Source organism: Callorhinus ursinus, unplaced genomic scaffold (assembly GCF_003265705.2).
Source record: "Callorhinus ursinus isolate GAN/ISIS: 27379988/994484 unplaced genomic scaffold, GSC_fseal_2.0 scaffold21, whole genome shotgun sequence".
Taxonomy (NCBI): Eukaryota; Metazoa; Chordata; class Mammalia; order Carnivora; family Otariidae; genus Callorhinus; species Callorhinus ursinus.
Window position 1 is genome coordinate 17,783,541 of NW_027397083.1, and position 25,907 is coordinate 17,809,447.

The 25,907-nt window shown below is 36.2% G+C and overlaps 1 protein-coding gene and 1 pseudogene across 1 annotated transcript in view; both read left to right on the plus strand.

The window, feature by feature from the left end:
• DCDC1 (doublecortin domain containing 1) overlaps positions 1-25,907 on the plus strand; it is a 464,395-nt gene that overhangs the window by 40,665 nt on the left and 397,823 nt on the right. The window contains exons 5-7 of the mRNA XM_073904565.1: positions 29-185; positions 658-820; positions 16,164-16,369. Coding sequence (XP_073760666.1) covers positions 29-185; positions 658-820; positions 16,164-16,369 — 526 coding nt within the window. The remainder of the gene's footprint in view (positions 1-28; positions 186-657; positions 821-16,163; positions 16,370-25,907) is intronic.
• On the plus strand, positions 19,085-25,194 carry LOC112829166 (chromobox protein homolog 1 pseudogene; annotated as a pseudogene).

A 25,907-nucleotide genomic window follows, 5' to 3' on the forward strand; every position in this document is an offset into this window, starting at 1 on the left:
CCAATTTTGTGGGGTTTTTTTCCTTCAGAGTTGCAGAGTTCTCTTCTTTAAAATTTCAGCCAGCCCAGAATTGGCATAGATTGTCTCAAAGACACAAACTTCATCCCAGAGTGATTACAGTAACAGCTTACAAAAATGGATCTAGAACAGTCTTTGCCAAAGTTACAGTACCAACCATCACCTTGGTAAATAGTGTTCAAAAGTTTTCAGTGCTTTATTTCTTCCCTTACTCTTTTTATAATTTAAAAAATGAAAAAGATGATATTTATTGTGTTAAAATTTTCTTCTTAGTAATGAATCTGTAAAATGCTTATATATATATAGATCTCGCAGGTATTTTATTCCTTTCTTTTTTTATCAATATATAAGTGGTACATTGAATTAAACAGAATAGCTTTATATCTTGTGGAGTTGTTAAACAGACAGAACAAGGACTAAAATTAGATGATCATTAGATAGTCTCAGTGCTGTGACTTACCTTTTATTTTATATTTTCAACTGCTAGAAAATATATTGGTGGAGTTACTTGTGTTACTTAACTTGGCCAGTGACTCAATGGGTGTCTGTTTTCATTGTTAGCACCTTTTGTTTCATGGCAATGTGTTGCTTTCTTTGTCCTAAATCACTTTCTCTTACCTCTTGCCTGCTTTCTTCTAGTTGCTGGAGGAGTGCACAGAAAAGCTGAATCTGAACATGGCCGCACGACGAGTGTTCTTGGCAAACGGCACTGAAGCCCTCAAACCTGAAGATATACCCCATGAAGCTGACGTTTATGTTTCAACAGGAGAGCCCTTTTTAGATCCATTCAAAAAAATTAAAGGTAAAAAAGAAAAAAAATATATACCCTACCCCCACCCCCAGTAAATTGCTTAAGGGGTGCAATTAAAAAATGATTTTCATCCTGTCTTTTTTGCATGGTTTAACAAAACTAATGTTTACGCATTTACAGCTCAGTAAGAGGATAATGTGCTTAATGAAAGAAAAATCCACTGACAGCCACGTTTATTGCCCTTCATTAGCATTGGTGCTTAATTTAATATAGATCTGACTAGACATTAGGGAGCCTGCAGGAGGTTAAATGGTGAAAATATAATAAATTAAATCCGAGATTATTGAATTTACTGTTTAGTTTCTGTGACACCCAACAGACATAATTCATTAGATTTATTCTCTCAGAAAATAGTTCAAAGTTTCAAGTAGCATTTATTCATTTACACTCTTGGTCTTTTTTTCAGAGAGCATTAACATAACTATGAAAATGTGGTCAGAATGAACATATAACTCTAATATACATGCGATTTTCCTAACAAAATTTTTCATAAAGTAAATGCTGCAGCTTGACTTTTTAAACCTTGAAATGTGTGTGTGTGTGTGTATGTATAATTTATATTTATATGTATACATAATAATATATACACAAAATATAAATGTGTATTTTAGACATATTTGCTGGTGAGGTCTTTTTTTTAAAAAAGTCCATTGTTTCTAACATTTCAGAAATGTGATTTTCTAAAATAAAACAAACATTGTTCTTTCTTCAGTGGGAAAGAATGCATTTTAAGAAAGAAAGAAAAGTACTGTCGAAGAATATTCTTACAAACATGTCATGCCATAGTCTGTTATCAAGTGCTATAAATGGTAATCACATTTAAATGACATAAGAACTTTGGCATGCAAATTCAGTGTATCTAACTGCTGTATTCCCCTATACTTTTACTACCTTATTAGAAGTATTTTTTTTCTTGCAACTGCTACAAAGCTGGTGAACCAAGGACAAGTCTAGGCAGTAATTGTGTAAGTGGAAGAAAAGTAATTCTGGAGTTCATTACAGATGAAGTGATGAAAATTCTTCCTCTATTAATGTTATTATATAAGATGATACTAGGATTTCTCTCTCTTTCAAAATACCTGATCATCAGGAAATAATTTCTTGAATTCAGTAGAAAGTTCAAGGTAATTTGGTTCAAGGTAAAGAAACTTGTTGCTACAATACTCACTAAAAATTACCTATGTGGGAGTATAGACCCATATATTTTTCAAATCTTGATTCAACTTTAAACTATGGTTGCTTTTATTTTGTATTCATTGAATCATTTGTATAAATCATCTTCTATAAAAGCATGTGTCTTTGTGCGTAAATGTTTCTATGACTATTTTATATTTAAATGTATATGTAATGAATGCTTCCTTAAGATCCTTGATTATTTTTTATTAGTAAGAAATACTTGCCATTCATATGATAATGGTATTGTAAAAGAGATGTATAAAAATTATTTATAGTTAACTTAGAAATTTTTCGTATATGTATACCTAAAATAACAGTGTGACACACATGACTAGCTTGGTGGATGATTTTTAAATATACAAACTAATTTCTTCCTACTTTTTGTTTTCTCTTTTATCCTTTTTAAAGCCAAGTCCAGAACAAAAAACTTCTCTGCTTTGTCTGCTTATCTTTGGCTGTGTTTCACTATGACATGCACTGCTGTTCTTTTAGCACCAAAATGTTGGCACACACTCCTGAAAATTTCACACCATCTCTTGCTGGATCAGCAAGCTTAACCCACCAAAATCTGGTGTTGTGCAATGGTTTTTGACTGATAATCAATCTTTATGCTGCTCGACAGTTGTTGCTGGGACACGGAGTAGAGCAGGTGGCAGATGTGCCTTGTCTTTTGAGAAAAGAAATTGTAGGTGAGCTTGGACACAGACTAGCATATCACATGTCCATTAAAAAGACCTAGGATAAGTATAATGGGAAAAAGCCACTTGTCTAACTTAAGCTTATAGATAAGTCTGTAGGTCTAAAGACTGATATTTGGTTTCTTCCAGAACCTTAAGAATATAAATGTAAATAAATATTATCTATACATAGTATAGTCTTTAACTTGAATTAAATATTTTGAGAGAAGTGTGGGGAAGATTTCATATATATATCCCACATATTCACATGTACTTTTTCAAATCAGGTTAAAATTACCTTTCTTGCATGTGTTTTAGAGATAATCAATAATTTACTATGGTGTACCATAAAAATAAGACACATATGAATAGCTTCGAAGGTGGTAGATAAATTTAGAGTAAGGAGGCATTCTAAAGGTAAATAAGGTGAAAGCTGCTGACAAAATTGGGTATTACTATTGTATCTTTCTACATGAACATGAATATTTTACATGCAATTAAGCAACAGGCATTAGGGTCAGTAATTAGTCATTACTTTAATATAAAGATTTTCATCCATTCAGCAAACATTCATTGAGAGCCTACTATGTGCCAGGTACTAGGCCAGTTCAGAGAGAGATGAAAAAAGGGGCTTATAGTCTGACTTCTTTTTTATCAAAAAACTCTGATGTTAAATTCAGTTTAATTCAGTTTGATCTAAATGTAAACCAGTACGTATTTTGTTAAGTATCTACTATTTAGGCAGTCCTGACTTACGGATAGAAGTCCTGGTCTTTAAGGAGCTTAAACTGAGTAAGTAAGTTATAAATCCTTAAAACTGAGAACCCTATTCAACAACGTAAATCAAATGGGTCCTCCAAAGGAAAATTTATGTTATTTCTGCTACAGGATGGCCAAATATGTCTATGTATATTTTGGCAATTATATTTCCATACTTCATTGTTTTCTTATTCTTTGCAAAAGCAGTGTAGATAGTGAAAATTGCCTCAGACTATTCCCAGATTTACTAGGGTAGAAAAAGACCTAAGGAATATTTCTGATTTTTAACTACTTTACTACCCCTTTTGAGTACCACTGTTGACAGTCAGTGCCACTGGATTTAATAGAAAGCCAGAGAGCTATTCATCACATACCTCGAAACACAAAGCTTTCTTACAGAGGTCAAGCCAAGGTCAAGACTGACATGAAGCATTCCCTGTTGAAATGCAGTATTAGAATAATTCTTACATTTTGAAGTTAAATGCCAAAGCAGAAGATTATGTATGGGGAAAATAGAATCTTTTTTATAAAGACTGTTGATGAAGATCAACTGTCTGGTTAGGTCATATAATTCTGGCATTTGAAGATTCTGAAATCTATTAATGATTCTGTTAGAATTGTGAAGATGTAGTTAATGAATTGTTTGAAGAGGCATTTTAAAAGCTTTCAGATCCTTGGGCATGCACTTTAGGTTTTATTCACCATTTCCTGAATCTTCTTTAATGGTGGCACAGTGAAAATTCTTACATCTGATTCATGGGGTTTATAAGAGATTAGCTTCTTTATAACTGCTAGAAGCTGTAGGCAGTGCCAACCTAGCATAAGAAATGCCCGGCAATTGCTTAAATGTCTTAAAGAAAATGAGAGAAAAAAACTGTTTGGACCTAACTCATTAGATCCAAATTCCATTGTATGGAGTTCTGATTGTTTAAAAATTTTTTTAGTTTTATATTTTCATTCTTTTCTGTATATTCTATTCTACTGTTTGACTTTTAGAGCTGTCATTTACAGTGATTCATTTCAGTCCTGCGTTTTGTTAACCAGAAGTGAAACTGAGTACTATGAATAAGATTTTACATCTTTAATATACTGTATTGCAAAGATGTAATCACAGAAAAAAAATCCATAAAAAGTGTTCTTGATACTACACCTAAGATCTAAATTTAAACCTAGAGATTTTCTGCTAACTGCCATGTGATCTACAAAATGAAATAATTTGCTGTGACAGCTTGTGATTGACAAGAATATATGTGAGCACATTTAAAATAGGCCATCTCTTCATGTAGAAGTAAATGTCAGTGAAATGATGGATTCTCATCATTTTAATTATTGATGATTTGGAAATATTTCAATTCTACGACACACAAGACACATTCTAAATAGCAGCCTAACACTTTTTCTCCTATCTGCGTCAATAATGAAATGTTCTGTCATATTTTGTTTTTCAAAAAATGCATTAGTTTAATGAACCTGGATTCATGCATTATATTTTGTTCCATTATGTGTCTCCTGAATTTGTTGATTTTTAAATGGTTGTGTTAAAAGCACAAGTTTCAAGAAATAACCCACTACCCACCTCAAATCACACCTTGCTATTCTTACTGCTAGATCTCAAGACAATGCTATAATTCTGACTATACAAAGGACTACTTTAGTCTGCTAAAGCTAATATTGGGCTTTGTGATGATCACCTATGGGGAGAGTATTACTTAATTTGAGCAACTACTACAGGAGTTAGGGTGGGATTTCCCAAATTCCTTGTTATCATATTGTTTGAATAGTATTTGTATTAGGCAAGATTATTTGTCAGTCCATTTTAAATCTCCCACTTAGCTGCATATATATTAAAAAACAAGAATAAGACATTAGATAGAGGATAAAAACTCACTTTCTTCTGAGATAGCACGTGATTCTTTCGATGGGGGGTTGGGGGGAAGGCAGAGGGAAAGGGAGAGAGAGAATCCCAAGCAGGCTCGATGTTCAGCATGGAGCCCAATGCAGGGCTCAGTCGCACAACCCTGAGGTCATGACCTGAGCCAAAATCAAGAGTTGGGTGCTTAACTGACTGAGCCATTCAGGCGTCCCAGCACATGATTCTTTTATCTATTTTTACAAGTGAGGATAAAACTTAGGCATATATTTTATTTATTTCCCTATCCCAAATGTTTAAAACCTGTAAATAAGTATGTAGATTATCTTTACTATATAAACAGATGTAGATTTAAAGAATGTTGCAAGAGATGGACCCTCCAAAAACTGTCTTTAGCTAATAGGGAAATCAAGAGCATGTATATGGCAGCATCTCTTTATACTGTAAATTACCAAATCATTGAGAATCATCTAAATCCCTGACATATTCATGAATAGCTGAATTGCATAAGGCTACCCTTGGTTGGTGAAGGGGCCTGCAAACCTGTAACTGTCCTGATAGTTTGAATACTTTCTGCATGTCATGCCTGCATTCTGTGCTTTAAGTGTATTATATTTTCTACTCAGAATCCTAAGTTAGTGCTACAACTCCATAATCTCTTACATGCAATTTTGAAATCCAAAATTGCAGAAGATAAAAAAATTTTTCATAACTCATTTGGTAACAGAACCTTATTTAGTATAACTAATCAATTATTTTATTGAAAAATACTATGTTTGATGATGGGCTACTACCCTAAACCTTGCTGGATGCATTACTTAATATATGATCTATGCACTATTAGGATATATGCACTGTATTAGCACTTTTGATTCCATAAGTTCTATTTATGGAATTACACCTGACCTTAGGGAGTTTGGATAAGGTCTTTCTGTCATAGCTGCAAAGAAATCAGATAAATTTTAATTCTCATAGAGTATTAACTCAGAAGGGTTATAAATACTGTTTTTATCACCTTGAGTTGTTTGCTACATGGGTAAAAGTGAACAGAGAGAATATCTCCCTGGCTAGAGCTGAGAGAGTGTGTGGGAGGTAAAAAAAATGTAGTTCTCCATCTAAGGAGGCAGAGGAATAGTTAAAGAAAGACCATTCATTCATTTAATCATAATATTTATTGAGTCCCTATAGTGTGTCAGGCATTGCTCCAATCTTAAGGTTATGACATGAACAAGAGAGAGATCTCATGGAGCTTAGTGAGGTAGAAGGAGCAAAGACAATAAATATATAAAGAAGTAAATAAGGTATTTATTGACAGTGGTGTTATAAAGGAAATCAAAAGGGTGGTATTATAAGAACAAATAATGTCGTGGAAACAAAAGGAGATAATTTGTCAAATGAAACAGGCATTTGTAGTAAACTCTAAATCAAATCTTTTAGTAGGTACTCTTTCAAGGGTTTCCTAAATTTTAGATCATCAGTTTTTGAAGCTTTCAGACATCTATTAGGAAAGACTTGAGAAATGCATTCTTATTTAGTGGCAAGAACACTATACTTGAAGTCAGATGATCTTGCAAGATTCTAGTTCCTTTTATATGACCTTAAATAGATTTGTCTGTGCTTCAATGACCTGTAAAATTGAGGTAATAATATCTTAAAGGATTATTGGATATTGTCTTTGTTTCTACAAAAAGATAAATTATTTGGAAATTAAATGTCTATAAATGTCTAGTCTGAACAGAACACTGAGAATAGCATTTCTTAACATAACTAAGATTCTAATTGCTATTAAAATCCCAAGGCTAGTCATCAGAACCTTGTGTGTACTCCTCTCTCCCCAGAATAGCTAGCTAGGTTCAGGAAAACAACAACAAAAACATTTATCTCTGCTTTCTTCATTACTGCCAGGGAAGCAAGCTACAGTGTGAGCCTGGGCAAGTCACTTAACCTCTCTAAGCCTCAGTTTTCTTATTCATAAGTTGAACCCAATAGTAGACTCCTCAGAGTTATGAGGAGTACATAAAATGATCATTGTAAAAGCCTACCATATATAATAGGTATCAAAAACATTGTATTTCCACGTAATCTTTATTTTCCTTCTTTTGCTCTATCTCGTTAGGCACGTTTACCAGCTTTTCAAGCAGGTTGTCACAAGTCCCTGATTTTACTACCAAAGGTATTTGCTAGGTCTGAGATCTTAAAATGCACACAGCCAAATTAAAATCCCTGCCGAGCACTGGTATACATAGTATGATATGGGAATCTGAGTTAGAGCCTTTGAACTCTTACAATATTGTGCTTTTTGCCTTGAGAATTTGTTCAGCGTGTAAGTCAAACTCAAGTCCTTTTTTAAAAGGAGCCCCAAGTGGCCTTGCTCTGTTCTGTTCCAAGAGTCATATTTTAAAATATGTTTATGACCCAAGGCTAGCCTTCACTTTAAGCTGCCATAACTTATTTCAAGAAAGTTCATAGAAAAGTTCAGGGAAAGGGTGACAACATTTTGATTGGCACAATAGATGGGATGTTTGTAATTTTAATCAAATTTAAATTGAAGACATACTTCAAATGATATGTCAGACTAGTGTTACTGAGTTAAAATCTAATGACAACCACTGTCATTATTAGTTAAATATAGCCATCATGCCTATAGCAATACATGATGACACTTAAGAACATGCAGAAACAACACAAGTATTTAGAGAAAAGGGAGGGACTAGAAACTCAGTTGAACACAGGAATGTGACCTGGATTATTCTATTTACCAAACATAGAAGCAATTGTATTTTGAACAGATGATATAATTGAGTATAGCAGTATGTTTTCTTACTGTCAGAGCATTTATATTTTATAAACTTATCTTGCACCCATGAAATGATGTGCTTGTTCATATTTAATGTCATTATCTATACCTACTTGACAATCAGAGCATTAAACTATTTTCAAGTTTATTGCCCAACTACAAGAGAATGAATTTTTAAAAATAAAATTTTTAATAAGCTCATGGATTTGAAGTTGCAAATGTGCTGCTTTTATTTTGGTGACAGAAAGAAGTATTCTTTTGCCTGGCACATGCAAAATGGAAAATTACAATGTGGGAGCACCCAGATTTATTTAATTTTATGACAGGCATTGGCTTTTTTGAAGTAGACTGAGAAAATGTAATGATATTATAGATAGACCTTCTAACATAGAAGCAGGCTAGAAAGTGCTTTATTTTTTTAATGATTTAGTTATAAACAAAACTGTGAAAATAAAATAAGATGTGGATTCTTCAAAATAAAATATAACCTATGGTTGGAGCATAACATTTTCTGAGTGCTGCAGAAGAGTAAATGTATGAATAATCAAGGGGACTTGGCAATTCCCGAGCATCTGGGGTATGGCCCTTTGGGGAAGTATTTTCCAAGGTTATACTGAACCTTAGAACTTTACTGGAGTGCAACCTCCACTGCTGTCCTGGTGGTCTCTTAACTTATTAGTGCCTGAGGAGAGGAAGACAGAAACAGGTCTGACTGTGACTGCTTTGGAACCCACCAGGTGTGGCTAGCAAATTTAAAGGAGAAGGTGAGATAAGACTAGGACCCCTTCTTTGGCAGTTGGGTGCATAGGGACTGAGACTTGCTTGTACTGTCAACAAGGTAGAGATTCAAGAACTCTCCAAAGGGGAACTCCAAGGATCCTGCTATTGAGATCATATACGGATAGGCATTATATTATGTCCTACTCTCTGGGGAACCTCCCACTAATAAGGATAAGCTCCCATTGCATTCTCAATGTCCTCTTTGGTAATCATCAGATTTGTAATTACCGGTCAAATAAGTGTCTGTTGTTCCCTCTAGACCAAGTTAGCTTAGAGCAGAAACCTTGGCTTCCTTATTCACCATCATTTTCTGGTACAGGGTCTGGCACTTAATAGATGCTTAGTAAATGCTGTTCAGTGGATGAATGAAGGACCAAATGAAATAGGTATCATGGTGAACCATCCATATTTCAAGGAGATGGCTGCCAGGAGGGGTGGAAATAGACCTCATCAGAGCAGCAGGCTCAGCTGTAAACAGAAGTGGATGTTTAGGAAGAGTATATTAAAAATCCCCTACCCCAAATTCATATGTAGATTTGTGAATGTTCCTGTTTGGCAGGGGGCCAGAATAAGCCAGCCCAAGAATAATTACATGGCAGAGAGGCTAATGGTTATGCTAATGCTTGTCTGAGACCAGACAATGGTCAGAAGTGAAGTGCTGGGATAAAAGATTCTCCCAGGAACCTGTAGATCTGAGATTTTCAGCCCTCCTACATCCTCTCAGGAATGCCCATTCTTGCCCATTATCTCCCCTCAATCATTCTTTTGGTGGTAGTGGTGGTGGGGGGGTGCTCTCTTCTTTCATTTAATACTTCTCTTTGTATTTCTCATAGTACCTTGCTTACAGTGCTTGTTAACTATTACTGAAAGTAAGGAAGAAAGGAGGTGGTGTGACCTCTGTGTAGGTTCAGGGCCACTGCCCACTGTTGTGCACAGCTGAAGGACTGTGGAGCTAGACTCACTTTTTTCCAGTTCCACCATGGGAGTTAGGGGCAGAGGCTGTTTTTTTTTTTTTTTTTTAAGATTTTATTTATTTATTTGACAGAGAGAGACACAGCGAGAGAGGGAACACAAGCAGGGGGAGTGGGAGAGGGAGAAGCAGGCTTCCCACTGAGCACGGAGCCTGATGTGGGGCTCAATCCCAGGACCCTGGGATCAAGACCTGAGCCGAAGGCAGACGCTTAACGACTGAGCCACCCAGGTGCCCCCAGAGGCTGTTTTTTAATTCTTACAAAGGTACCAGATAGCCTTAGCCCTGGGAGGGATCCCAGGGTTTTGAGATGAGGAAGTTAGCAAAAGAAAAGTATAGAAAGCATTTGCTGGCTATGGCTAATATGTTTTCTGAGAAGCACAAAGTGGGTTTATTTTTTTTTAAGATTTTATTTATTTATTTATTTGACAGGGGGTGGGGGGAGTACAAGCAGACAGAGCGGCAGGCAGAGCGGCAGGCAGAGGGAGAGGGAGAAGCAGGCTCCCTGCCAAGCAGGGAGCCCGATGTGGGGCTCTACCCTGGACCCTGGGATCATGACCTACTGAGCCACACAGGCACCCCAACAAAGTGGGTTTAGATGGCATTAAGTTTTTTGTTTTAATACCGGGCCTCGTTCCCTGCCCCACTTACCTAGCTGTCCCCTTACCATTTGATTACTTCTCTTTCTACCCATTTCCAGCCTTGCATAATCCTCTTCCTCACCAGGACTAAAACCTAGTCAGGTCTTTGCTGAGCATCTTCAGGTTCTCCATGCTGGAATGATAAGAGTCAAGGTGATAGATCAGTCATATTTAAGTTCATACTGGGGGGATGTAGAGAATAAAAATGGTAGGTATATCTATACACAGGCAATAAATTTATTTTATATAACTGGTATGTTATATAAAGTGACATAAAATTAAATTTTATCAATTGAACATTTAAATGCCCAGGAAGAATTAACATCTAGGAATTATACTATGTGCAGTAAACTTATATATACCCTGGAGCAAAGTAGTAATAAATATAGACTTGATTTCCTACCTTCTATGAGGTTAAGTATGGACGCAGAAATAGGATCTATGTTTATAAATGTTTACATAATTCCAGATCACTTATGCTCTTTCCTTAATATGTAATATAGGACCTGAAATGTGGTATGTTCTCAAACATTACTGAATGAATGAATATATGGGTAAGTGGTATAGACCACATGTGCTCTAAGGATTCAGAGAGGTGACAGATCCTTGTAGCTGGAGCACTAAAGGAAGATCTTAAACTGGATCTTGAGCAGGACTTGAGTCTGAGTATGTGAAGAATGCACTTAAAAACGCCCTTGGTACACTCAAAGGATAATGAACAGATTGGCATAGGTAAAAAAGTGTTTTAAACTAGGATAAGATAAAGACATGTAAGTTTGGATAGTGTCAGATTGTCAGTAAACTCTTCTGTTAAACATAAATTTGAGGGAATGGGTCTTTTTCACATTCCTTGCACAGGGTCTGACACATAGGATGGATTCAATAAGTATTTGCTGACTACCTGACAGACTGGGTGATTGACTAATGGAAACTTCAAAAGTTAGTTCCAAGAACTTTCTCTTTAGGCAATGATAAAATTGATGTTTTAGGAAAATTCAGCTATAATTGGAGTATAGGATGTCAGATATGATAGAGGAAAATAAAATACAATTAGGAAGCTCTTTTAGATGATAGGAGACTGAGAGGGAAACGGACAAGTGGTTTTGGCTGGAAATGGAAAGGAATAATGCTTTTACAAAAAAAGAGAAAAAAAGGAGTTACTGCAAAGAAAGATAGGGAAGAGTTAAGTTGCTTTACTTTGACTCTGTCTCAGATCAGTTTCCCTAGAAGCAGAGCCTGAGATGGGGATTTTTCTACAAGGGACTTAGTGAGGGAAGCAACAGAATAGAAGGAGAGGTTCAACCATGCCCTGTGTTCAGCTGAAGTCTAGCCTCAATTTGGAGTGGGGAGCATACCACAGAGTTGCCCCTCCTGAAGGCCAGGAGACTGGCCATTATGTCCCCCAGTCAGTCAGTCATTGGCTGTGGGCTGGGACCCCTAGGTAGGAAGAGACCATCACCTCATAGGCATTTCCTGGCTAGGTGGCTGGTTCCTTTCAGCTGAGGGCAGTTCTCAGGAGAAGGATGCAGTTGTGAGGTGTTAAGAGACCAATACTCACAGCCCCTGGAGTTTGGGTGCACTAGCCTCATAAAAGGAATTTGGTGGGGGAGACTACCAGTGTCATCTCCCTATTATAGTTGTTCTTCATACAGTGCCCTGCTGAGAACCTTCCAGTAGCTTCCCTTTACATCCAGAGTAAGATCCAAACCCTTTATCCTGGTCTGTACAATCTGGCCTCTTTCTGCCTCTGTGGCTTATACATTCTTGCTCTATCTAAACTTTTTCTTTCTCAAACATGCCAAGCTGATTCTCATCTCAGAGACTTTGTGCTTGATTTTTATTCTGCCTGGAATGCTCTTTCCCCCCAGATTTTCATGACTGACTTCTCATTGTGCAAGCCTCTCTACTCACATGTCACCTCTTCAGAGAGAATGTCCACTGTCTTTCTCCAAGAGGCTGTAGTCTGCACAAGTTACCCTGTCCTGTTCATAACTATCACTCTGGGTGCATTGATGAATGGACACCCAAAAAGCGAATGGAAAGAAATGATTAGGAGGCAAGGGTTCAAGATCTCCCTGAGATAATGGACTACTGTGAAAGAAATAGAAACACTGATAAAAATAAGAAATGTGAAGAGTATGTCCAATTTGTGTGGAAAGAAGTGAAATTTTGTTTGAGATAACAGCATAAAATACATGGAAGAGTCAAATAGTGTAGGGGTGCCTGGCTGGCTCAGTCAGTGGAACATGCAACTCTTAATCTCCAGGTTGTGTGTTGGGCCCCACATTGGGTATAGAGATTACTTGAGTAAATAAAATCTTTTTTTTTTTAAAGGAGTACAGTTTCGGGGCACCTGGGTGGTTCAGTTGTTAAGCGTCTGCCTTTGGCTTGGGTCATGAGCCCAGGGTCCTGGGATCGAGCCCCGCATCGGGCTCCCTGCTCTGCGGGACGCCTGCTTCTCCCTCCCCTACTCCTCCTGCTTGTGTTCCCTCTCTTGCTGTGTTTCTCTCTGTCAAATAAATAAGTAAAATCTTTTTTTTTTAAAAAAAGGAGTACAGTTTCTAGAACTAAATTCATATCCTGGTGCAACCACTTGCCAGCTGCAAGATCTTACTCAAGTTATTTAACTTCTCTGCGCCTCAGTTTCTTCACCTGTAAATGAAGATAATGGTATTTTCTACCTCATAAGCTTGTGGAGAGGACTTCATAAGTTATTATCTATAAATCATATAAAACAGTGTCCAGCTAATAGCATTATTTTAGTTGAATTTTAGGAGTCTGCATAGAGAAGAGAGAAAGCAGGCTGAGACTCATGTAAGATGAGTGATGAACCTACGGGACAAAATTTAAGGAGGCGCTTACTGGGGGTTTCTTACTGGTTACTGCACTTGCACAACTGAGTGTGCTCCTTTCAGTTTTGCATTGTTGACCCTTCACTTGTCTCACCCTAATCCTGACCCTGGTCTCAGTCAGCAAAGGGGAAAACCCTTTATTGGTAAGATTCTCTAAATCTGGGCACCTGTAACGCCTCCTCCCTGTGGCCTTGGTGGGAGCAGTTTCTTTTTTTATTTAAGATTTTATTTTTAAGTAATCTCTACACCCAACATGGGGATCAAACTCACAACCCTGAGTTCAAGAGTCTAATGCTCTACCGACTGAGCCAGCCAGGCACCCCAATGTGGGAGTGGTTTCTTGCTGTTGCCAGTTTCTGGGTTGCCTCACTGTCCTTTGATTGCTTCTCCATCTTTTCCATTACTTACATAACCAATTCCCTGTAGTCAGTCCTCTCTGCTCAAATACTCTGAGTAGTGGATTCTGTTTCTCTGGTTGGACCCTGACTGATATAACAATTAATAGACTCTAATGCTTCATAATAAGCATAGAATTTCTGGGATGTGGGGGAAGAAGCTAATATTTATGGAGTACCTTCAATGCGTTAGGTACTTTGACATATAAAATATTTAATCTTCATCAGGTAGTGAAGTGGTACCCACTGGATACTTTATAGGAAAGAAATTGGAGAATTATCACTCATCTAGGGTCACTAAATAACAGAGCTGTTATTCAAACCTAGTTTGAAGGTTTATTCTTTTTTCACTATGCAAAACATCTGTGTATGTGTGTGTCCAGATTGTAGATAAACTATCAAATATATAAATTTATTTTTTTCCCAGTGAGAGATTTTTTTTTTTTATTTTCAGATAGATACTATTAGTCTTTCCAACCACCTCCCCACTTTCTCCCCCCCTTCCTTTATTTATTTATTATGGTAAATTCACATAACATAAAATTAATCATTTCTAAGTGAACAATTCAGTGGCTTTCAGTATATTCACAGTGTTGTGCAACTATTACTTATATCTAGTTTCAAAACATTTCCATCATTCCAAAATAAAACTTATTAAATTTTTCCCCATTCTACCCTCTTCCCACTCCTGCAACCATTAGCCTGAATTTTGTTTCTATGGATTTACCTGTTCTGAATATTTCATATTAGTGGAATTACACAGTATGTTGCCTTTTATGTCTGGCTTCTTTCACTTAGCATAAGGGTTTGAGGTTCATCCACATTGTAGCATGTATCAGTATCAGTACTTCATTCTCTCCTTGCTGAATAATATTCCATTGTATGTATGTACTATATTTTGTTTATCCATTCATCCATTGGTGGGTATTTGGCTTACGCCTCTTGGCTATTGTGAATAGTGCTGCTATGAACATGCATGTACGTGTATTTATTTGAGTGCCTGTTTTCTATTATTTTGGGCATGTATGAACTCATTAATGTCTAGCTCATTTTTCTAATTCTAATCCCTAGAATTTTAGATTAAAAAATGACAAAATACAGGAATTTCTGTAAAAATATTTTTTCTCTTCTTAAAGACTTACTCATATCTATGATCTAGTTTTAGTTTATTCTGCAAGTTTTGCTCGTATTGCTACCTATTTTATACATATGTGTGCATGTATATGTGTGATGTGTGTATGTACACAAGAGAGAAAGACAGTGTTTTTGTTTTTTTAACATTTAATGTAACCATTCTGGGACTCGAAGTTCCCAGAACTATTTGCTTGTGTTTCATATCGATACTTGCAGATTTTATGTAAAGTACCATTTCTAGGTTAAAGAGGCCATGCATCTTTCAAAGTAAGTGCTAATAGAGAAGGGTTATTTAGAAATTTTGGCATACAAATGCAGGTATTTTCAATTGTATGCAAATAAAATTTTATTTCTCTCATTAGGACAAATATAGAGCAGGTAAGGGAGGGATCGTTGTAATTGTAAAATCACATTTTGTAATTTATGTGAAAAGAAAATATAATCTAAAATAGATTGAATGCACAAATAAAAAAAAATAACCCAGGTGTAAATTATTTATTTATGAAGTGAAACCTTTGAAAAGAGAGGAATGCTGATAGCAACCTTACTATGCAACATACTTCACTTCCGTTTCTTACCCTTACATTTTCAAAGTCATACATAGTAATTTAGTTTCACTCCCATTAATATGAGTGGGAGTTTTGAAACTTAAATTCCTGCACACATCTTTGAAAATGTATAGGTCAAAGTAAACTGTTAATGCAGAGCTGGTTTTCAGTTTTAGTGAAATGTTACGAATCTCTTACCAAAGATGTCCTAGAAGGCACTTTCATTCTAGTCACAGGAGAAGAATTATGTATAAGGTTACTATTTGGAGGTCATCATCTTTAAAACAACATGGATAATAAATCATATTAAGGAGGAAAAAAAGCATTTTCCCAACCCAAAAGAACGCAAAATTTCAGGACCCATATTGTTTTATAGTGAGCAAAGGACCTTGGACCCTTTCAATGGACCCTTTTAGCCCCGTGCATCTGATCAGTGATAGAGGCATGCTAAGGTGAATTTTAATTAGGACTAAATTGTGGTATTACTCTTTCATACCCTGAACATCTGTTCCCTTCAGAAATGATGATTTATGCAGGCTATCAGAGCAGACAGCTTGCTACAGCTTATGTCACGGTAAGTGGGATGCTCGTGGTAGCATTTCAGAAAACCAGCATCTAAATGGAGACTGGCCAGTGATTATGATATAGGTAAGGGGGGGAGGGGAAATATGATGTGTCCATTTCTAGTTTTGAAGCCAAATATTGACTTGACTTTAAAAAAAAATTCTCTTCTAGACCATCTGTTGTTAATGAAGAAAGTAACTTGGACAATGAATGGACTGATGCTTCCTACTGATGTTAAAAGACAGAAAACCAAGCCTGTTCTTTCTGTTAGAATGAAGGAACTTACTGAGAAGACCTCAGTCCGAATTCTCTTCTTTAAGAATGGCATGGGGCAAGATGGGCATGAGATTACAGTGGGAAAGGAAACAATGGAAAAGGTAATGTTGTATGAAATATTAAAGTATAAATTAAATTTCAAAGTTTTCATAGGTTTTGAAATGTGTTGGTTTTTTTCTTTTAAATATCAGTGTCAACAAATAAACTGAAATATTAAGAAGGTATTATAAAGAATGCAAAACTTCAGCTGTTTAGAAGCATGCATAGTGTACTAACAACATAAATTACCTTAGTAAAGCAACAAGATTTCTTTGGCTAACATATAGTTGGCCATTTACCTAGTTAAAAATTGTGCTTACACTTAGAGAACATTCTAGTTGGTTATAATATTTTATAAAATTTTTAGATTGAAACCAATCTAATCTAGCTTCAAATCTAAAATCTGATTCTTTTCATTTTATCTTTATTTTTTTAAAGATTTTATTCACTTGACAGAGAAAGACACAGCGAGAGAGGGAACACAGCAGGGGGAGTGGGAGAGGGAGAAGCAGGCTTCCTGCTGAGCAGGGAGCCCGATGCTGGGCTCAAACCCAGGACCCTGGGATCATGACCTGAGCCAAAGGCAGACGCTTAACGACTGAGCCACCCAGGCGCCCCTGATTCTTTTCATTTTAAAATAATAAGACCTAGTTGTGCCTGGGTGGTTTAGTTAAGCATCTGCCCTGGGCTCAGGTCATGATCTCAGGGGATCCAGGGATGGAGCAGGGGATCCAGCCCCTGCTCAGTGGAGAGCCTGCTTCCCCCTCTCTCTCTGGCCCTCCCTGCCACTTATGTACTTTCTCTCTCTCTCTCTCTCTCTCTCTCAAATAAATAAAATCTTAAAAAATAATAATAATAAAAATCGTAAGACCTGGAAGACCCCTGCTTCTGGAATAAAAATAGTAAGACCTGGAATAACCCCTGCTTATTTAAGTCCAAAATAACTAAGATTTGTTTTAAAAGTATCCATATGCATTTTTAAAAGCAAATCTAGATGGGTCTAAGAAAAATCATGTAACAATCAAGCAAACTTTAAGAAACAAATTTTGTCTCATAAATGCATGTTTTTTAGGAGGTGCATATATTTCCCAGATCATCTTTGGTCTGACAGAAATATGGAGGAACTAATGGGAGTTTGAAGGAACAACTTTTTTTTTACGGATAAGGGCTTTTCAACCAATCTTAAAGCAGCCTAATAATAACAACTAAAATTTATTAAATACATATTAGAGAGACAGTGAAACATAACCAAACTGTCTAGGTTTTAATCCGGGCTTTGTCATTGAATCTATGAGACTTTGGACACTTTACCTTCTCCCAGCCTCCATTTTGTCATCTAAAAAATGGGAATAACAATAGTGCCTACCTAACAGAAATGATATGAAAATTCAATATGATATTATGCATGGAGAGCCAGCACTGAGAAAGTTCCCAATAAATATATGCTATTCTTATCTTTAGGACTTATAAATATACATCTAATAGAAATTATTTCTTTTACTAAAGGGAGAGACTTATTATGAAATCAAGACAGGTATCAGTCATTTTTTTATGCCAGAGTATTTTTAAAATGACTGTTGCTTGAAACAGGTGAATAGTTGACTAGATACTGGAAATTGTTCTTATTGAAATATTTATTTCTTCATCTTCTTATTTTTGTGGTTATTTTATAACCACAACTGGGTGTTTACCTGGAATCTAGGAAACCAGGTTTTATTTCCTTCTTATCTTCAGATTTCCTTCTTATCTTCAGATTTGGATTATGAGTAAAACAAGGGATATTATACACCAGAGTAAATTGCTAAGGCAAGTTGTAACATCTTCCCTGGAGATTTTGAAAAGTAGAGAAGATGGACATATCTCTTGGATTGTTAAAATGCAGTCATTTTTGGAGATAGAAGCTAGATTAGATAACCTCTTGAGTTCACTTCAGTTCAATCCTTGTAATTCTATGCCTTGGTGGTAAAATGGGGGTAATAGTCACAAATATTACATGTTCTTAGATGAAAGGTTGAGTATAAGTAAAAATGTCACTGGTATTTTTCTTTTTGACTCCAAAGAGCAATTTATTTAAAACTGGATGATCAAGCAATTCTTTAGCTTATTTTTTTCCTTACAATTTGTAAAATTTAAAGAATTTTCACAATTTATAAAATTCAGGACATGATTCAGTAATAAGCATGTTTGTAAATATTTGATGAAATATCGCTTTTAATATAGAATAGGGAATATAGTCAATAATAATATTGTAACCTTGTGTGATGACAGATGGAAACCATACTTACCTTGGTGAGCACTCCATAATGTATAGAACCATCAAATCACTGTGTTGTACACCTGAAACTATATAACATTGTATGTCAACTATACTTCAAATAAAAAATACTTAATAAATAAATACCATTTATATGAACAAGGTAAAGGATAGGAAGCAACAGAATCCTGGCCCTGAGTATCAATAGAAGTTTCTGAAGGGAAAAAGTAAGGCTAGCTAATTATTTTTTAAATAAAATTTAAATTTTTGAAAGTTTTGTTGATAATCACAAGATAATGCCATATTTATAGATTAACTACCAAGTCAGTAAAAGGAATTAAAAAACTGGCATGGTCATAGGAAAAATACAAATTATTTTCTCTTTTATGATAAAATATTAGGAAGGTCAGAAATTAGGAGCTATTTTTAGGTTATTATGAAGTAATAAAAAACTGGAATAGGATGTAAAAGACTCTAATATGGTGAAGGCTATTGCAGTGGGATAAAGAGAAAATTATTGAAGATGGTAGTAAAGTAAGTTAGTTAAGGCATAAAAGTCTTCTCTGAGCTCAGAATGGAGCCATGGGAAAATGTCTATATTTTAATCTCAAGTGCAAATCAGAAGGAAATCCATTTACTTATTTTAAAAGGTTAAATAATTAAGAAGTTTGAAATGAGGGCCAAAGTGATATATTTCTTCTAAACTTGGGAAATCCCAGTTATGGCCCATCTCTTTGAAACTTGAATCAGAGGGTTTTAGAATTACTTGGTATGGTTTAATAATCACACAGCACTGCTACTGTGAGGTATAGGCTAAACATATGTACTCAGAGGTAGAAAAAGGTATTAAGAAAAATTTCTGGGCACAAGATACAAAGTTAATGGAAAATGAAAAAATATCTGCTCCAGATAAATAAATTTTTAAGGCTAGCATTGTGGTGGTGGATCAGTTTTACTTTTCATCAATTCTCTCAGATTCTTTGCCAAAGAAGTGGCATTAACTGTATCGATTATTTTATTATCTAGGATATCATCTCCTTTATGAGAAATACTTTTTTTTCCCTCAGCACTTAATAGTTATATCTTATTTGTTTTTTTTTGCTTGGTTTTCTATGTACTATCATAAATGGCATGAGATTGCAGTGGTGAAGAAAACAATGAAAAAGATAATGAATGAATGAAACAATGAAAAAGAGCCCTGTGCCCTTGGTCCAGTCTGAATTGGTTGTTCTCTATAACCTCTGTCCTGGGATCTCCCTTCACTGTCAGCCTGGGGATTATCTTTCCCTCTCTCCTCTGTTGGATCCCTCTCTCCCACTTCTCTAATCTTCCTCTGTCTTCATTTAGTATATTCGACACATATTCCCGTTGCTTTCTAAGAAAAAAAAACATGGGAGATAAATTTTTTGAGATCTTGGGAAATCATTCTTCCCTCCAAATATTAAAGGTATTGCTCATTGCTTCTTGTTTCCAGTGTTGCTGTTGAGAAGTCTGATACCATGCTGATTCCGCATCCTTTGTAGGTGACCTGCTTTTAATTTTTCCCCTCCAAAACCATTTAGAATTATCTCTTTGTTCCCAGGGTTCAAAAGTTTTTCCAAGATGTGCTAGATAATCACTCACCATGTCTTTTCAGTCTGAAGTCTCACCCTTCTCTTTTGAGAAATTTTGTTGAATTATTTCTTTCACAACATCTTTTTTCTTTTCTTCTTCTGTTCTGATTTTATGGAACTCCTATTTTTATACGTTGGATCTTCTGACCTGAACTTCTGAATTTCTTATCTGAGTGATTTCCTTATCTTTACCTTCTAACCCAATGAATATTATTGCTTCTGCTTCCTGCACTATCTCTGTTTTCTAAGTATTTGTTTTGTTTGCTGTTTTTGTTTTCTGTCTTTCATATTTCAGTTTTCTTAAAGATGGGTTAATCTTCCATCAATATTTAAAAGTGAAGAGCTCAACACCAGTTGAAAAGCTCTTGAATATAGGGACGTCTTATTGAGGCATGGGTTGCAATGGAGAGTGTTTTGACTAGGCTTTTTCTTTAGGGTGGGGGAAGTTGTCAGTGTTTGTCTTTACTTTGGGGCTGATCAGTTTCTCCAGCTAGAATCTGCCAATGCAATCTCATAGCCAAGTGGAGAAGGGGACTAAGAGTTACATTTTGAGTATGTAGATTTTCATTTAATTCTTCTCTTTTCAGTAAACTGCTTTCTTTCTCAGCTCCGCCTGGTGCCTCTGATTTTAGAGTTCCTGCGGTTTAGCTTCTCCAGACACCAAATCTCCTGTCTTCTCTTCTGATGGCAGAAGTGTAGTTACCTGAATGCTTGGGTGTTCAGGGAGGGTTTGAGGGGCTTAACTGCTTTTTATAAAAATAGTCAACTTATTTTCAGCCTACTTTTTAGAGGTATCTGTTGGCTCAAATTTGTGAGTGCCTTTCTGGGGTTTTGCAATACAAAGCAAATTTACTTCTGCTAGCCTCGGTTTTGAAGTTTCTGGTCTGCTAAATCATTTACTACTTACATATTTTTCCTCTGGATCCCAGAATTTTTGTTACTGGAGTCTCCTTTCTGATTTGTTCTCTCTCTTTTTCAAAATGCCAACTATCAATCTCTTATTTAACGTTGATAAAGCTGATTTTTTTTAGGTGAAAAGATAATTCTAATATCATCTTTCTATCCCAGTGGCTTGTTTTGCGCAGTGTGTTGAGGTTTGCACATCTGATTTGGAAAACATAGTTTCAATCTGCTTGAGTGAGAATAGAATAATTTTTCCTGTCATCTGGAGACATAAGATACTTATTGCAGACAAAGGTCCTTCAGTGTTTCTCAAAGTATAGTCCACCGAACACCTGCATCAAAATCATCTGGACTATGTGTTAAAAATTCAAAGTGTTGGCCCCCACCCCAAGCCTACTGAATTAAGAATCTCCTGAGTGTGGGGCCTGGGAATCTGAACTTCAACAAATGTGTCCAGATGATTCCTAGCCCCACTAAGTTTGAGAACTCCTGTTCTGGTTATTCTAAAACTTCATTTACTGATTAATGGAAATCTTCATAGATTCCTTGTTTGTTTTCCTATACTTCTGATGTGGTTTATGAGAAAGAAAATAAGTTGTATGACATAGAAAACAGGTTATGGGAAATTAGAACACTACTTGTTAGATTAGAACTAATGCAGGAAGTTAAGAAATCAGGAAGAGGAAAAATTCTACAAGTTAGCAGGGAGTAGTCCATGTGGCAACTCTGACTTAGAAGAAATAAACATTCCCTTAATATTTGTATGTAAACATATTTCATTATAGTGACTTTTCCCTGTTACTACTAAAAAAACCACATAAGGATTGAGAGAATATCTTATATATTTCTGTCAAGGTATAAATAAATCATGGATACCCTTAAGCCAAAGGAAAATCCAGACTTTTATGATGCTCACATTTGTTAATTGGGAAAATAACTCAGTAAGCCTAAACACAAAAAGCCTTCAAGAAAATGTTCAGGTTTAAAACATACAATTCAATTGAAAAAAATAAAACATAATAGCATTATTATGGAATGTTCACACACAGATCAGTAACTATAACAGCAGAGATTTTTTCCAATAGTGTGGGTAAAGGAATTTAGAGAACATTTTAAGAGATTCAAAAGGGAGCACCTGGAGTAACAAAATTTGATTAAGGATGCTCACCATGGATTCCGACAGGGGAGGACATGCATAATTAGTATGTTAGAAGTTCTTTAAAGAGCTTTTTATGACAGATGAGGGAAAAACCCATTGATACTATTATTGTTTTAAAAATTAGTCTAGTGTTCAGACCAGAGATTAATATCAGATTTTAAAATATGAAAGCAGATTTTTTTAAAATATGGAATTTGATACCGGAATTTATTTTCAAGAGGCTGTAGATAGCCAATTGTCTTCTATTTATTGTCAATTTCAGGGTTTTACAATTGGATTATTTTAGAATCTTATAGTAATTATTTGGCAATCAGAATTTATTTTCTTGAATAAAATCCTACATGTGAGGGGCAGGAATGTGAATTTCCTCAGCTGAAATAAAAGCAAATGAGAATTTTCAGTCTGCAGATTTATTTACTTTACAAATGATACTTAAGGACAGATAATCCTTAATCTTAAGATCACAGATTTTATGAAATCATCTAATTAAGCAACTCGGAAAGCTGAGACTTAGAGAAGTTATAGCTGCCCTACCCAAAGTTGATCCACTGGAATAGCTAGGGCTGGAACCCGTTTTTCTACTTCAAATTTTTTTCATTATGGGAAAGTGCCACAAATATACTTTTTATGACATTTTAATTCCTATGTGTCCTCACTTAAAAATGAGTTAACATAACCATGAAAAAATGTGCATTATCTGTTTACAGTCATAACAGAATAACTAGTATGACATTAGCCATCCCATTTTAAACAACTGGAATTGGACAAAATATATGAAACAATGATTTTTAGACATTACATAATGAGTAGTCAAGCTTGAGAGAAGAAAAGTTGAAGGGAGTCCTACTGTGTACCCCATCTTTATACCTGGAGGCATTTCTTGGACTGTGGTATAAGGAGAGAAAATCCAAGAAAACACAGTAGTCTCTACAAGTTGAGGAGAAAGACATCAAAGTAGTAGGAGCTAGAAATGTCTGGAATTTTCCATGAAATGTCATAAATTAAGGAACTACTTAGATAAGAGTTCCCAAAATTTGCTTGGGGGTCCCCTTGTATCCTTGGCTAAATATTAAGTTGTTCATGCACAGGGTGAACTCCATAAGGCTTGGCATAAGCAACTACCTACCAGGGAAAAAACAACTAATGGAGATGTGAAAAGGAAATAACTATGGAAGTATGCCCAGTGTAGGTATACATTTGTGTTTTGACGTGTCAGAGGAGAGAGATTTTGTTAAACATATGGGAAATTCACAAAGATCCCAAAAAAGGTAATCATTATCCAGGAGAAAAGTCAATTCAATAGAAGCAGACCCTCCAAATAGACTTAACAGTAAAAGACATATTTTTTTTTAAGATTTTATTTATTTATTTGAGAGGGAGAACATGCACAAGCAGAGGGGAGGGGCAGAGGGAATGGGAGAAGCAGACTCCCAGCTAAGCAGGGAGCCTGATGTGGGGCTCCATCCCAGGACTCTGAGATCATGACCTGAGCTGAAGGCAGACACTTAACTGACTGAGCCACCCAGGCGCCCCAGTAAAAGACATTTTGAAAGCTATTATAAATATGTCAAGGAACTAAAGAAAAACATGAATATTATATGAAGAGAAATGGAAACTAAAAATAGAACCAATGGAAGTTCTAGACCTGAAAAATACAATATCTTAAAAGGAAAAAAAAAAAATCCACCAGGTGGGTTTAATAGCAGATTAGACGTTAGGGAACAAGAGATCAGTGAACTTCGAGATAGGGCAATAAAAACTATCCAAATGGAAGTATAGAGAAGAAAAAGGAAAAGCCTGAAAAAAGGACAGAGTGTCAGTAACTTGTGGGTTAATATCAAGCAGTCTCATAGATACACAATTGGAGCCCTAGAAAGATTAGGGAGAGGAAGAATATAGTTGAAGAAGTGATGGCCAAAATTTTTTTGAGTTCCTGAAAAATGTCAACCCACAGATCCAGGAAGCTCAATGAAAGCCCAGGAAATGCAAAGGAATTAGAATAGCCAAATTTGGAGGACTTGCACTACTGAATTTAGCATTTATTACAAAGTAATCAAGATATAATGGTCTTGACATAAGGATACACAAAAAGAGCAATGGAAGGAAATACAGAGTTCAGAAATAGACCCACACATATTGGGGCAAATTATTCTTTTTTTTTTAAAGATGTTATTTATTTATGAGAGAGAGAGAGAGTGCATAAGCAAGGGGGAGGGCAGAAGGAGAAGCAGACTCCCTGCTGAGCAGGGAGCCCAATGCAGGGCTCTATCCCAGGATCCCAGATCATGACCTGAGCTGAAGGCAGACACTTAACCGACTGAGGCACCCAGGCACCCCTCCGTTTGAATTCCTCTCTGGCTCTTAGGTGCTGCTCTGAGCAGCATCACCCTTTAGACCAGAAGGCTGGTGGGCACTATGGGAATGACACAAAACAAGAAGTAAGTGAGGGGGTGATAGATGAGGAGAAAGAGGAATATGTGATGGATAAAGTTCTTGACTGTCAAGTGGAAAAGGGCAAAGTGGAGTACCTCCTACAGTAGAAGGGGTTTTCAGATGAAGATAACATGTGGGAGTCAGAAGAGAACCTGAATTGCCCTGATCTCATTGCTGAGTTTCTACAGTCACAGAAAACAGCATTTGAAACAAATAAATCAGGGAGGCAAGCACAAAGCTGAGTCTGGTTCTTTAGATAAGGGAGTGGAGAGCAAACCAAAGCAGAGGAAAGAAGAGTCAGAAAAGCCAGGAGTCTTTGCCTGGGATTTGGAGCCAAAAAGGATTATTGGAGCTACAGAATCCAGCGGAGAATTCATATTCCTGATGAAATGGAAAAACTCTGATGAAGCTGACTTAGTCCCTGCCATGGAAGTCAATGTCAAGTGCCTACAAGTGGTCATATCTTTCTATGAGAAAAGGCTGACATAGCATTCTTACCCCTTGGAGGCTGATGACAAGAATTAACTCTCCTGTCACATCTGACTGTGGGTTTCGAGTGGGGAGAGAAGGAGTCACTTGTCTTGACACCATAGAGATGGCTTAAGAAGATGTCCTTTGAAGAGTCAATATCATTTCTGTGCCCTATGGCAGCCAAAGTGTTTTAAAGCCTTTCCATGCTATATAGTTTGCACACACCTATCCCAATGAAGGGGAAGGAGAAGTGTTGCAAGATGGCCCATTCTGTATTTTGCTGAGAAAGGCAAAGGGCCTTCCATGAAAGACAATTTACAGAATGGGTGTGTGGGAGAGCAAAAGAAACTGTAGATTTTTAAAGTGCATCTGCACGAACCACAGCCTTCTTCCCAATAGTGTTAACTCTGCATTTTTACAGCATAGCATGTGTGTAGTTTTTGGCTATTACTGGTGTATTATTTAGGAGTGGGAGGGATGGGGGGTGGAAAGGAAAAGAGATGGGTAGGTTCATTTTTGTTAAAATTTGGGGCCTGTTGGGGGAAATGGTGAAGCAATGGAAAGAATAAACTAGTGGTGTGTCCAGAATATTATATCTTTTCAAAAAAAGTCCTTGGCAACCCAAATGAAGACTGTGAGAAACTGTTTAAAAGCTGTGAATGCCTGAAGCTTAGAAGCCCAGGTATTCCCTGCCTGAGCTTAGTGCTGTTCCCAACAAAGAACTAAGCCAGTTAATAAGTTACCAAAGTTGCCATTTTGGGGATGGA